Raw genomic sequence first — 13,383 nt, 5'->3', positions numbered from 1 at the left:
CCACAAACCCGAAACCGCTCGTTTTTTCTTTGCTGGGACCAAGTACGATACTGCTTGACTTTGTATCTTTTCACTGGCAGGCAGGTGGAGGGGAACGCTCCAATACCTCTACCCTGTCCCCAGTTTGGCATTAAGGCACGCAGAGCATCTTGTCACTTTAATCTTGAAAAAGAAAAAGCATCTGAGGTTCAGATCCTGTCAACAGTGACGTCCACCGTGGCAGATTCGCTCTCAGGACAACCTCCTCCTCCCCACCCCACACGGAGGGAATTCACCCTCGGGGCCGCCCCGCCTCGCTCTCTCCCACCGCCCTGCGGCGCCCGTGGGAAGAAGGACACATGTCCCCCGCAGAGAGGCCCTGGGGAGCCGCAGCTCTCAGGGTGCGCAGCGGGACCCGGCAAAGCTGGCCCTCCGGCCCCTGGACTGCGCCTGGCGGGCAGGGGAGCCGCGGGTCGAGGAAGGAGTGAAGAGTGGCGCCTGGGTGACCGATCGCCCCGAAGAAAGTCCCGCGAAAGTGTGATTCCTGCGCTAGGGAGAGGCGAGGCGGGTGCTCAGGAAGATGCCACAATGGGACCGGGAAACAACACCCCCCTCGCCCCGCCCAAGCCACCCACTTGTGTCTCTCAGCCTGAGTTCCCCGAGAGCGGCCGAAGGACCCCAAAGGCGCGCTGCGTCTCCTTGAACCCCTAGCCGCCCCAGCGTCACCTCTCTTGGGGGGGCTTCGCGTTCCCTCCCGGGTTTCGGAGCCACCACGTGACTTCCACGAAGCGCAGGGGCCCAGCGGAAAGCCGCGGCAGGGGTGGGATTTGGGACCCCGAGGTGCGGCGAGAGGGCGGGGAGAGGAGGAAGCGGGGCGGGAGTGAGAGAAGGAGGGGCGGGCAGACTCGGGGACGCGCAGGCCGGCGGGCCGGGGCGAGGGGTGGGGAAACCCGGGCAGTGCGGCGGCCGCACGCGCCGGGAGAGCGGGAAGCCCGAGGGGGCGGGGCGGAGGGCGGTGGCCGGCAGGTGCGGGGGCGCGAGGATGCGGGTGACTCGAGAGTGCCGGTAAGGCAGTGCCCCGCGTGCAGGGCGCGGCGGGCCGCGCGGCCGCTCCTCCGCGAGGCTGCGCGGCGGGGCGGGCCAGGCCGGGCCGGAGGAGCGCCCGGCATGTCGCAAGTGCTCCCGGCGGCCGGCAGCGTCCTGCAGAGGAGCGTCGCGGCGCCCGGGAACCAGCCGCAGCCGCAGGTAGTGACCTAGAGGCTCAGGGAGGCCCGCGGGCATGCGGGTATGGGAGCGCCGAGGGGCACGAGGAGGTGGGTCTGGGGCTCCGGGGTGGTGAACTCTGAGTGCTGGGGTGAAGGGAGCTGCGGGAGCCAGAGACCGGCAGGACTGGGGGCGCGGGGTGGGTCCGGGGACGCCGCGGGCGCCTCTGCCCGGTGGTCCCCAGCTCACGCACAGTGCCCGCCGCGTCCGGAACGGTGACCCGGCTTCTGCGCCCCGGGAAGCGGAGAGACCGGAGGGCGCAGACGCCCAGACACCCTCCACGCTTCCCCGCACGTGGGATCCGCGCTGTCCCGGTGTCGCCATCCTGGCGCTGGCGCCCGCTGCCACCCTACCGCCGGCACGCGTGACCCTTCCCGGGCGCCAGCGTGCGCAGAGGGGAAATTCGGCCCGAAGGAGCAGCTCGTATCCAGGCACTCCCAACGTCTACCGTCCGAATGGGGAACTCGGGACCCATCAGCCTAAGGGTGCGGGGTGGGGGCCCACAGTGGGAGGACTCCAACCCCGCTGCTGGTGGAAACCCCTCGGCCCGCATTCAGCCCTCCATGCTGTGCTCGGCAACATTTACAACTGCGTACTCAGGAAACTGAGATAAAGTTGCCCGCGGGGATGGCCATCAGAGAACTTCCCACTCTGCTGCTCTGTACAGTCTTCATCATTATGCAACCCCCTTCCCAATTCGATGCCTGGCACGTAGTGTCATCAGGTGACGCTAGAGAGTCACACATTTCTGAGTTTGGACCTCGGTTTTACCACACAGGCTGAGTGGCCTTGGGCATTTTGCTTAACTACTTTGAGCCTCAATTTCCCCACCTGTAAAATGAATAATAACCTCTGGAGATTTTTATGAGGACTAATTAAGATATAGTTAATAACTTATGACTATCTTAACACTTTGCTTCCCTCTTTCTGTTTTGATCAAATGTTACTGCTGGGTTATCAGGTGTGATAGGTGATAAATCCAGTTTACAGGGTCTGCTCCCAGAAAGCAGGATGCAGGTTTTTTCCTTGGGCTCTATGACTTTTTGATTGTGAACAAAAAGGCATGATTTCGTGACAAGCACTATGGGAGACTCAAAAAATAGCAACCTCCACAGAGGTTACTAAGGGTATACCATGTGCTGGGAGTTTTAGGATAAAATCTCATTTTATCATATGCTAGTCCCAAGCATTAGGCTGTTAGAATGATTTCTGCAGTGATTACGGATCAATGGTTCAGGGCATGCATCTCCAGTGCCTAAAACAGTGCCTGGCACATGGCAAGTACTCAGTTAATACTTATTGAAAGAATGAATGACTCACACTTAACGATAAATGAGAAAATTGAACATTCAGAGAATTTAAGCCATTTCCCCTAGGCTATATTGACAGTAAGAGACAAAACCAGGGGCTATGTATTTCTAAAGCTAAAGTTCTGTCCTGTACACCACATTTTGCCCCTGTGGTGTTCTGTTTATGTTAACCAAGGCTTCTTTGCCTCTAAAAAACTACATTTTAACACCTTGTGCCTGTTCCCTTAAGCATTTCTTCCAGACCACATCAATTTGTTATATTATTTATATATATGTTATTCATCTGTCTCCTTCTATAGGCTTATATTCTTCCACATACTGAAAATTCTTTACCCACTGGAACTTGGGGAGAAGATAAGTGTCTCTCATATTTGGAATACAAGACCAGATAAAATAACTGAAATTACCCATTATTTTATATTATCAATATTTGCTTTCCATTAATGTTAATAATTGAGTAGCTTTCCTGTGTTTGTATCCTACTAACCTCTTGGCTTTTAAACTGTTTAAAGGTAGTATACCCCCTCCCCGCCCCTTTGGTACCTTCTCAGAGGGTTCTGGAAAGCAAATACTCTCTACTTCTCCATGTTTTTTTTCTATAACTGAAGTGTTTTTACCTTGGTAGGTACATTTTTTTTAGCCTGCCTGTTTCAGGATAACTCTTGAAGGATTCGACCAGGTTTGGTTAAATCTCATATAAGCTGAGAGCTTTCAAGACACATCATCAGTTTGCTTTCTGATTCACTCCGACCTGTGAAACAAAATGTCCATCAAGCATTGTTCAAACGAGGTGGTGTTTAAGATCATTTGGTGTGTTGGTAGAGTTGTGTGGTTGCAGTTAGTTACCAGTGTAAAATTTGCATTCAGTATCAAAAGTACCTGTTTGTGTGTGGTGGTCTAAGGCCTGGCATACAGCAGGTTCCAGAGAGCACATGCCTTCTGCCTTCCCTGTTCTCAGATGGAAGTTCACACTGCACCTCTTCCAGGCACACACCCTGTGGGGTAGAGGTTTATGAACGTTTGTTTGGAGTCCAACAGACCTGAGTTCCACTTCCCATTTACCCACTTACTAGCTGTGATACCTGGAGCAAGTTCCTTACCCCCTGAGTTTCTTATCCTCATCTTTTAAATGGCAGTGACAGCACACATTTCTCAGGGGGGTCATGGGGATGAACAGCTAAACTCAGCCACTGCACATGGCTGAACAGGGGCTACTGCTGTCCCACCCATGTAGCAACAAGCACTGCCGGGACTACAAATAAAATGGTGAAGTGATGCTGGGGAAAGAGACAGGACAGAGGAGGGTGAAGCAAGGCGCCCCAGAGGTTAGCACACCTAACCAGACATTTCCCCCCAGAGCCCAGAGGATGATGACCGGAAGGTCCGAAGGAGAGAAAAAAACCGAGTTGCTGCTCAGAGAAGTCGGAAGAAGCAGACCCAGAAGGCTGACAAACTCCACGAGGTGAGCCTGTGGTTGGGACAGAGCCACATTAGGGCCACGGAGAGGAGCCAGCCTCCGCCCTCACACTGTGGTGGTGGCCCTAAGGTCATGTCCCGGTCACCACCAGTTTGGACACGTACGTCTTATTTCACTGCGTCCTTCCAGCCCAGTATTCTGAGTCTTCACTGACACCTTTCTCCCTCCTCCGCTGGTTGTTCCTCACTCTCAGGTTCCTCTCAATATAAATCAAAACAAAATGAAACAAAACCTCCTCTTGATCCCATTTTCCTTTTTAAGCTACTGTCCCATTTATTTTCTTTCCTTCCTCCCTTCCCTGCTCCTTCCAGAGAGACCCTCTGTCTCCATGAGCTCAGGGCCATTTATTCCCCAGTCCTCCGTGCTAGCGTTTCTGCCACCCCTCCCCACCCAGCACGCACGCACGCGCACGCACGCACACCACCCTACGCAGGCGCCCACGTGCGCGCGCGCGCACACACTCAGCTTCCTACAGAAGCTGCTCCCAAGGAGACCCCTAGTGCCTTGGCACTGCCTGATCCAGGGGCTTCTTTCTAGACTCATCAACCGTGACCTTCCTGGAACAATTGACACCGTTGACCCTACCCCCTCTCTGAGACCTTCTTTCAAGGTCTTTAGCTTCTAAGAGACCGCATTTCCCACTTGACCCTCCTAACCACCTTTCTTCTCAGTTTCTTTGCTACCTTCTCTTCCTCTGTCAGTTCTCTTAAGTGTTGATGTTGACCACGCTTTCAGACCCTGTCCTTTTTCCTTCCCACCCTGGAAGATATGATCTGTTAATCTGTTCTCTCAGCATTAGCTCCCCACGTTGATTGCTCCAGGCAGGACCTCAGTTCCAGACCCCCGAACCTGTATCTCCAGTGTCTGCGTAGATGTGTCCAGATGGGTCTGCTGCAGGCTGCTTGGATGCAACGTGACCGTGATATGTGTGTTTACACTGAGACTCTCTCTTCTCACTGTCTTAAAGTTGAGTTAATGGACCTAACCACCTTTCTCATCACCCACATCAGGAACCTGGGGTTTATCCTGAACTCTTCCATTTTCCTCTACCCTTATGCATAATCCCACGTAATCTCACAGCCAGGACATGAGAATTGCCCTATCAGGACTGGCCTCAAAGGCATCCAAGCGTCTGTCCAAAGAATTGGTGACAGTTCTGAACTCTCACCTTTAGACAGGGATGGTGTGAATAATTGAGGATTTTAATTTAGCCCTTCCCTGCCTGCTCTCGTCACAGCTTATCTTAGCAAGGTGAGTCTGGGGGCATTGACAGCATAGCAGATACCAAGGTGTTATGAGGGGGAAAAACGATCTCTGAAAACCTTTTCACAGTGAACTGAGAACAGATTTAGGATGCATATACTCCAGGGAGAGGTGACCCACTGATAGAAATTCACAGTGGGCATAAATTACAAATATCAGACTCTTTCCTGGAAATAGGAAGGCTGGCCCCTAAAAAGAGATAGGATCCTCAGATGAGGATCAGAGAAGGTCCTTCCCGGCCTGAATTGGTCCTGTAAACTTTCCAAAGAAGAGGTGGGATGTCCTTTGCCTCCTTTCTTCCTTCCCCCTTGCTCCTGAAACAGTCCTGGTTCTAGCCTCATGTTACCAGATAACCCCAGAAGGCACTTGCAGCTCAATTAGCGCATGGCCCTGCGTTCAGACCCCGTGTGCCAGCTGGGCAGCCAGGGCCCTTCCCCTCAAGAAGCTTTTCATCCAAGCCAGGTGCATTAATATAAGAAAACACTAGGGGACACTCAGTTGTAAGTCCCAAGTGATTATGTCCGTGGTGGTGGCTAAATGACATCGACAAGACCTTCCATGGAGCAAGGGCGAGTAGATTCATTCCACAATATTCATCCCACAAATTCATCCCACAAATATTGTTAGCACCACCATGGGCAAGTCCTTGCTGCTGGGTCACAGAGAGGAGTAAGATCTCATTCCTACTTTTGGAAGCATAAGAGTTTTCAAGGAAAGTGTATTCTTTTCCTATGGACTCTGTAATAAATTATGACAAATTTGGTGGCTTAAAACAACACAGATTTATTATCTTACAATTTTGGAAGTCAGGTGTCTGGAATGGGTCTCATGGGGCTAAAATTAACAAGAGGGCTGCATTCTTTCCAGAGGCCCCGGAGAAGAATCCATTTCTTTGCCTTTTCTGGCTTCTAGAGGCTTCTGTGTTCCCTGGCTTGTGGTCCCCTTCCATCTTCAAAGCCAGCACTGGCTAGTTAAGTCTTTTTCATGCTGTGTTACTCTGACGCTGTTGTGTTGTTACATCTCCTCTGACTCTTGACTTCTTCTTTCCTTAAGGACCCTTGTGATTACATTGGGTCCACCTGCATAATCCAGGATAATCTTCCCAACGTTCAGATTCTTAATCACATCTGCAAGGTCTTTTTTGCCACACAAGGTAACATAGTCACAGATTCCAGAGGTTGGATGTAGACATCTTTGGGACATGTTTGGGAGGCCTTTATTCTGCCTACCTCAGAAGGTAACATAAATACTACAGTGTCAAAGAAGACAGGTTTCTCTCAGTATCTGTCATTGTTGGATTTGATACCCAAATGAGCCAGATGCCTGGGAAAGTTAGGGGTGGTACCACATTTACTCCTGCCCAATCCCTCTTAGAACCATGGTGGGGGGGGCCCTTCTGTAGGGTTCCTAGCTTCTTCTGCTGTCCATACACTGTGTCACATGACCAATTATGCCAGGTGCTCTTTTGGGAAATGGGACTAATTGATCTGAAACCCAGTCCCTCCATGGGAGAACACTCCCTTCTCTGACTCTGTGGAGCCAGACTAGATCAGGTTTACCCACCACTGGCACATCACCTCATCGAGGCCAGTCTTGTTGAGAAACACAGTGTTCAGGAGGCCAGGACAGTGGCTCCGTCCATATACAGACCCCAAAGCTGTAGCCCATACCTTTACTGTCCCTAGCTACATACTAGTGCTATTGGTCACAAGGGGAGGTGGAGAAGCAGGTGGCTGGCTCAGGAAAATGGAAACACATCCCAATCCTAAGGTAGAACAGGAATGTCATCTCTGGGCCGAAGGGTAGCACACGAATAATAGCTCTGCTGTTAATTCCTCACCTCCTTCCAGGGAGGGCATCCCAGTTATGGGGATCTATGTTCTGCGGGGCCAACATAGGAAAAAAAAAGGTAAATATAGTAAAACAATGGGTATTTTTTTTTAACTTTGAAAAAAAGTCTGCATATTGAGGGTGGGGTATCTGGTTTAAAAATGTGGTGGAGAATTGTTTTACCATGCTCCAAGGAGTGAGTTGAGGGCAGAGCCCCTAGCACACTGCTCAGGGTCATGGCAGAAAAGCCCGTCAGGCCCCTTTGGGCTCCAGGCCACGTCAAGGATGGGGCAAGCGAGGACCAGACACAGTCTCAGAAAACTCCTCCAACCTGGGATCAGGCCTGCTCTCTCAGAGACTCTAAAGGGTGCAGAAAGCTGCCACCTCGTAGCCAGGGCTGCCGCCACTCCCTGCAGCTTAGCCCATGAGCAGGGCTTATACTCGGTCCTTTCTCTATCCCATCCTGTGGCGTAGCATTGCTGCATATCTCAAAAGAATTCAAGATCTTTATTTGCCTATCTTGCATACCACGAAGGGGACTATTTAGAGCTGTTTAGAGTTCCCACCTTTCTCTCCTGCCCACCTCATTCACTCACCTTGAGCCTCCCTTACCTCCAGCACCCTGAGAAACCTCCTCCAGTGTTAGCTCCTAGAAGCCTCTGGGCCACCTCCAGCCGCTCCCAGTTCTCCATGGGGGTGGGGGGGTGGGGGGTGGGGACAGTCCGTCAGGGCGGGGCCTCCCTGGAGGGCAGGGCCTGGAGAGCCTGAGAGAGGCTGGGGTCACTCTTCAATCTGAGTTTTCCCCTCAGAGAGGTGGTTGCTGGAAGCCCGAGTGTGGTGCCGAGAAGCTGTTCCTAACGTGTGTCTTTGTACCTCAGCGCTCACTGTGGCTTTTCAAATCATCCTGTTGAGGCGCTTACACTTCTCATGGGGATTTCAGCCCCTATTCATCTCTGAACATTAGGCACACGCCTGAGTCCACATCCACAAATAGGGACGTGCATGAACAGTCCAGCTCTCTACAGCAGGCTGAAAGGTGTCTCAGAAGTGGGTCAGATTGGTTCGAGCCAGGCAGCCCAAGGTGTAAGACTGAGAAAGAACATTGAGTCAGAAAAGGAAGGCAGTGATGCCATCCTCAGGAACCCCAAATGTCAGCAACTGACAGATTTCTTGGGCAATTCGGTTGTGGTCTGTGTTGTCATGGCTTCTTCAGATGTTGCATGTTCTAAGAGAATGCTTCATGTCATCCCTCCTTAGTTCAGAAACTGATGATGACACCAATTTGTACAGCCCGTCCTGATGATACAATTTTTCTGCTGGGAAGGAGATCAGAGTAGGGCTTGGGAATAGGCTTTATTGTAAAATCCTGAGCACTTACGGCGCTTTACTGCTGGTAACCACTTCGGGGAAATTTGGGGCCAGGCACTGCCAAGTGAAAGCAGAATTACTTCCTTGCTCAAGGGTTGCAGTTGACCTTGAAATCAGGTTCCAAGCCTGCACGACCCTGGAAAAGTCACTGCACCTCTCAGAGTTTCACTTTCTTCGCTTGTGAAATGGGGTCTGTGTGTGGCTGTGCCCTCCTGATGGCCTTTTCCACCCCCTCATTTCCTTTCTTCCTTCGCTATCATCTCTGGTCCTGGGGACCCACATTAGCTCATTTGCCGGTGTTTCATCCTTGGACCCTGGATACCCCCAGACAGGCCCTCATTCCACAGTCAACCTCTCTTAGATGCCCAGACTAGGGTTTCTTAACTTAGGCACTGTTGACATTTGGGGCCAGATAATTCCTTGTTTGGGGGGCACTGTGCTCTATAGGATGTTTTTCACGTATGTCAAGTCCAGGTACCTTCTTCTCGGTGTGAAGGGGGTCTTATTCTTTCCCCTTTCATCCCCGCGTCCTCTCACCTCCTTTCCACCTGTCCCAGCGACTCCTTTTATTTTTGTTGAGCTGGCCTCACCGGAAGATCTTGACTTCTTCTCTCCTTTTTATTCCCTCAGCTCCATGAAAGTCCCTTAGCAGGTTTATGAGTAAAAGTCAAATCCCAGAAGAGAAAGTCCCCACAGAGAAGGCAGACGAGGGGCCTGCTGGACTGGGGTTCGGGGGAAGCAGTGGTACCTCAGGAAGACGTTAGGCAGTGTGGCCCCTCATGGCTTTCAGAGATAAAGCTCAGAAGCTCACAGCATCCTGCCGCAAAATTCAATAAATAAAGAAGGGCAAACAAGCTAATATAGAAATAGAATATTCTGCCACAGCAAGAGACTTTCCTGTTTTTTGGAATCTAGTTAAAATGTTAGCTCATTGAAACCTATTGGTTGAGAGGACGCGGGGATGGACCATTGGAACATATATTCTCCATTTTACTGGGAGGTGAAGAGCATTTCTAGATGCGGGGTGGAGTGCGCACGTGTGCGTGCGTGTGTGTGTGCGCGTGTGTGTGTGCGTGCGTGTGTGTGTGTGTACATGCACTCCACAGAGCTGCAGCCTGTCATCCCGCAGCTGCAGGCAGCCTTCCCGCGATGACTGTCCCTGTCTTCCCATTCACACGCTCCCTGGCCCACGGAGGGCTTGTTGCTGTGATGTAGGTGGAATTCGGGCTCCAGGACCAGAGCCTGTCAGAGGCCAGAGGACAGCGTGAGGAGTTGGGGTTGGCAGGAGGGCTGAAGGTGGAATGGAGCCCATGCGCTAGTGAAGTCAGTGACCTGGGACAGCCTGTGGGGCGGGGTGGGGGGGAGAGGGTGCAGCTTGCTGCCTCGGAGAGTATTCCAGACCACCCTGAGGGCCTGCTTGGGGAGGGCTCAGATGGCCTCTGTGTGTAGCCCCTCTGGTGCCTAGAGGTGGGGAGGGAAGGAAGCGGGTGAGAGAAGGAGGCAGAGGAGTCACTGGGCAGTTTCCCATCAGGCACAGCTACAGGAGAGGGTAGAAGAGGCTCCTAGGTGCTATACCTTTCTGATCTTTGGGGAGCGATCTTATTTAGTATAAGTAAGATTGAATAGGATACAAGATTGAATAGAACACATAATGAGGGATGTGGTTCCATTAGGTGCTGTGATCAGGGAAGCCTTCCTGGAGGTGGTGGGCTTGAGCTGGGCTCACACAGAAAAGGAGGAAGGTAGTCTAGTGGAAGAGAATAGCATTAGCAAAGGGGCAGAGTTGAGAATTTGCATGTGCTTTAGAGGCCTGCAAAAAGATCAGACTTTTTTAGTGATATTTTAAAAAATTTACTAGTCAGAGAAAAGATGTGTTGGATAATAATAAGGTTGGGTTGCCACCTCAGGAAATGCATGGTAAACAAAATTGCAGCAAGATTTAAATAAGATTGTCAGCTTTGAGATGGTCTCTATTGGCATGCTTTAGGGCTCTGCCATTGGCCAAGTGTTGTAGAACTTGTCAGTGACTTGGAGGAAGAAAAGGAAGACCTACTTATCAAGTTAATGGACAGCTTACAGCTGTGTAGTATCGTGATCTGTGAACTGACACGTTGAGATTCAGGAAGATTTTGCTAGGCTGGAAGATGCCCAAGTGAACAGAGTGAAAGTCAGGAGAAGTGGATGTAGAGCCCACACTTAATCTTCAGAACATCAGTCATCATCCAAATATAGACAGAGAAGCAGCAGAGGTGAACAAAACTTGCATTTCTCTGCAAGCTCAGGGAGACTCCCCAGGGTGAGGTGGCTGCAGGTGTGGGTCCAGCCCCAGGGCAGGCCACCTCCATACATCTCCCTTTGCATGGTCAAGCCGTCCCCAGAATCATGCACTGCCCTTTGGGAATGACCCAGAATCATGCACTGCCCTTTGGGAATGACACTTTTTCAGAGAGATCCCGGCAGATGAGAGTGTGTGTTGGGATGACCTCCAGGAGGGCAGAAGGACCAGAAGTCTTAAAACCCAAGGAACTCAGGATGCCTGAGACAGTTGAGCTCAGAGAATACCTAAGGGGAAGTGGTATGGGGCTGTCTCCTAATATTTCAAGAACTGCGATGTTGAAAAAGTATTGAATTTACTCTGTGTGGTTCCATAAGGTGGAACCAAGCCCAATAGGTGGGTTTGAAGGAGCAAGAGATTTTGTTTCAGTGCAAAGAGGAGTTTTCTGATAGAGCAGCTCAGAAATGGCGGGGACTGTCCTTTGAAGAAGAGAGTGCCCAGCACACGTTGGATGTCTGTTTTCTGCATTGTGTGGGCTGGGCTGAGCCCCTCCAGGTGTAAGTCTCTGAAAACTTGGATATAGTGGGAACTTCACAGATGAGTGTTGGGACGAAGCCAAGGCAAGGGATACTTTCATTCATTTACTCATGCTGTCAGCAAACACGTATTATGTTCCAGGCGCTGTTCCAGGTGCTGGGGCCACAGCAGTGACCCCAACAGAGATCTTCAGAGAGCCGCTCAGCAGTTGGGGGAGGGGAGGTGGGCTGCACAGGGGCATGAGGGAACTTTTAGGAGTGACGGGAACGTTCTCTTGATCACGTTGGTTGACATTTGCCAAAACTCACTGAATGAGACCCCTAGAGCTGGTGTATTTTACTTGATGTAAATCGTATCTCAGTCAGGTTGATTCAAAAAGCACAGCCCTGCCCTTGTGGACCTTTCATCCTGGTGGGAGGAGAGCAACACGAAGCAAGCAAAGTGGTGGAAGGGGGCGCGGGTAGGGAGGAAGCCCCCCCCCCCCGGGGGAGGGAATGTGGTTGCAGTCACCAGTTCACGCATTCTGCGTCTCTGTCCAGGAGTACGAGTGCCTGGAGCAAGAGAACACTGTGCTGCGGAGAGAGATCGGGAAGCTGACGGAGGAGCTCAAGCATCTGAGCGAGGCACTGAAGGAGCACGAGAAGATGTGCCCGCTGCTGTGCCCCATGAACTTTGTGCCAGTGCCACGGCCGGACCCTGTGGCCGGCTGCCTGCCCCGATGAAGCCCGAGGATCGTCCTCCTCTGCCGACGGAGGAGCCTTGGTCTTTTTCACATCTGAGCGGAGAGTGGGGAGGAGGGTTCCCTCCGCATCTGTGTCCAGGGGCACCGGGGGCCAGGTCACCTCCTCGGAGCTCCTGGCCATGTCCTCAGCGGACGGCTCTGCAGGACGCTCCCGCGGGCGCCTCTCAGAGCCCTGAGCGGATCTGGGCAGGGAGGCCACCCTCAGGAGTCACCTCAATCCACTTTGGCAGCTAGTAGGTTCCCTGCTGTGTAGAATTATTACCTCTAGAATTTGAATAATAAAGATGGTTATGATCTCTCCTTTTGCCAAGTTCTTGGAATTTGGAAATACAATACGTTTCCTAGTCCTGGAGAGGTCGTCACCTTCTGTCTTCTCAGGCTGTTTTGTGGCTCCTGGGTCTTGCTTTCTCCTCCTGGTCATCATCCCTGAGGCCGTAACTGTGCTCGATGCAAGGGGCACCTTCGTGGGCCTGCAGAGCAAAGGCCAGTGGGACTTCTTGCCACCCCAGCTGGGTCACCAAGGGATAGTCATGCTGGGCATGACTCGTGCTTGTCTTCTGTTTTGGGTAGCCCTCTGTCTCAGTCAACACCCCCGCCCGTGCTGGACTCTCATGGGAACTGTTCTATTCCAGGCTGGTGTTCCTGTCTTCTCTGTACACTCCTGGGCCATCTCCCCATTCCATAAGTAGGCGTAGGATCAGAGGACAATTTCACTTTATGTTAGTATGAGTCACGACAGAATGGGGAAATCTGTCCCCTAGTTTAAAAAAACAAATATTTTGGCAGATGAGGAGAGCAATTTCCTTTCAAAAGTCCCGTCTAACTATTATTTCAGGAAAAGCAGAACCAAGACAAGTCAAAGGTGGCCCCAGTGAGAAAAGCAAAATGGCGGAGGACTCCCCATCCTCTTCCAATTCTCTTTTTCCCTGGACCAAGGGAGTTGTGGAAGGCGGAGCCATGCCATCATAAAGGGCACAAGAAATGGGAACAGAAGGAAGATGCTTTGTTGTAAATGTGATGTTGAAAAAGAAGAGAGTAAGAAAAGAAAGAGGACCCAGCCCCTCCCAGGGGTGACCAACTTGCTGACTTCATACAAGTATTCATATTGGCTACTCCTCGCGAGCCTCCCTTTTCTTGGGGAAGTGTCCCCCGCACCCCCCCCCCAGGCTTTTTGGAGGTCTGCGGGTCTCTTGTAACTCACACGGGCTGAAGGCTGCAAGGTTTCCCTGGTCAGAGGCATTGGAAGTCTGCCATTAGAGACCCAGGCTGCTGTAGAACCAGGCCGAAGCTTCCTGAATACAGCTGTTTCAGGGGAAAGGTGGCCCTTCTTAGTAAGAGA

At 51.8% G+C, this 13,383-nt stretch overlaps 1 protein-coding gene across 1 annotated transcript; it reads left to right on the top strand.

Moving 5' to 3' along the window:
* The first annotated feature begins 958 nt into the window (after positions 1-958).
* Positions 959-12,342, top strand: BATF3 (basic leucine zipper ATF-like transcription factor 3). The gene is made up of 3 exons (XM_045877187.3): positions 959-1,224; positions 3,910-4,014; positions 11,842-12,342. The coding sequence occupies exons 1-3, from the start codon at positions 1,147-1,149 to the stop codon at positions 12,022-12,024; spliced, it is 366 nt and encodes a 121-aa protein (XP_045733143.1). The 5' UTR covers positions 959-1,146; the 3' UTR covers positions 12,025-12,342.
* The last annotated feature ends 1,041 nt before the right edge of the window (positions 12,343-13,383 follow it).

The sequence above is a fragment of the Mirounga angustirostris genome, unplaced genomic scaffold (genome assembly GCF_029215605.1).
Source record: "Mirounga angustirostris isolate CCGP_5_RB_7025 unplaced genomic scaffold, mMirAng1.0.hap1 SCAF_6, whole genome shotgun sequence".
NCBI lineage: Eukaryota > Metazoa > Chordata > Mammalia > Carnivora > Phocidae > Mirounga > Mirounga angustirostris.
This window is presented reverse-complemented; position numbering and strand designations above follow the sequence as displayed.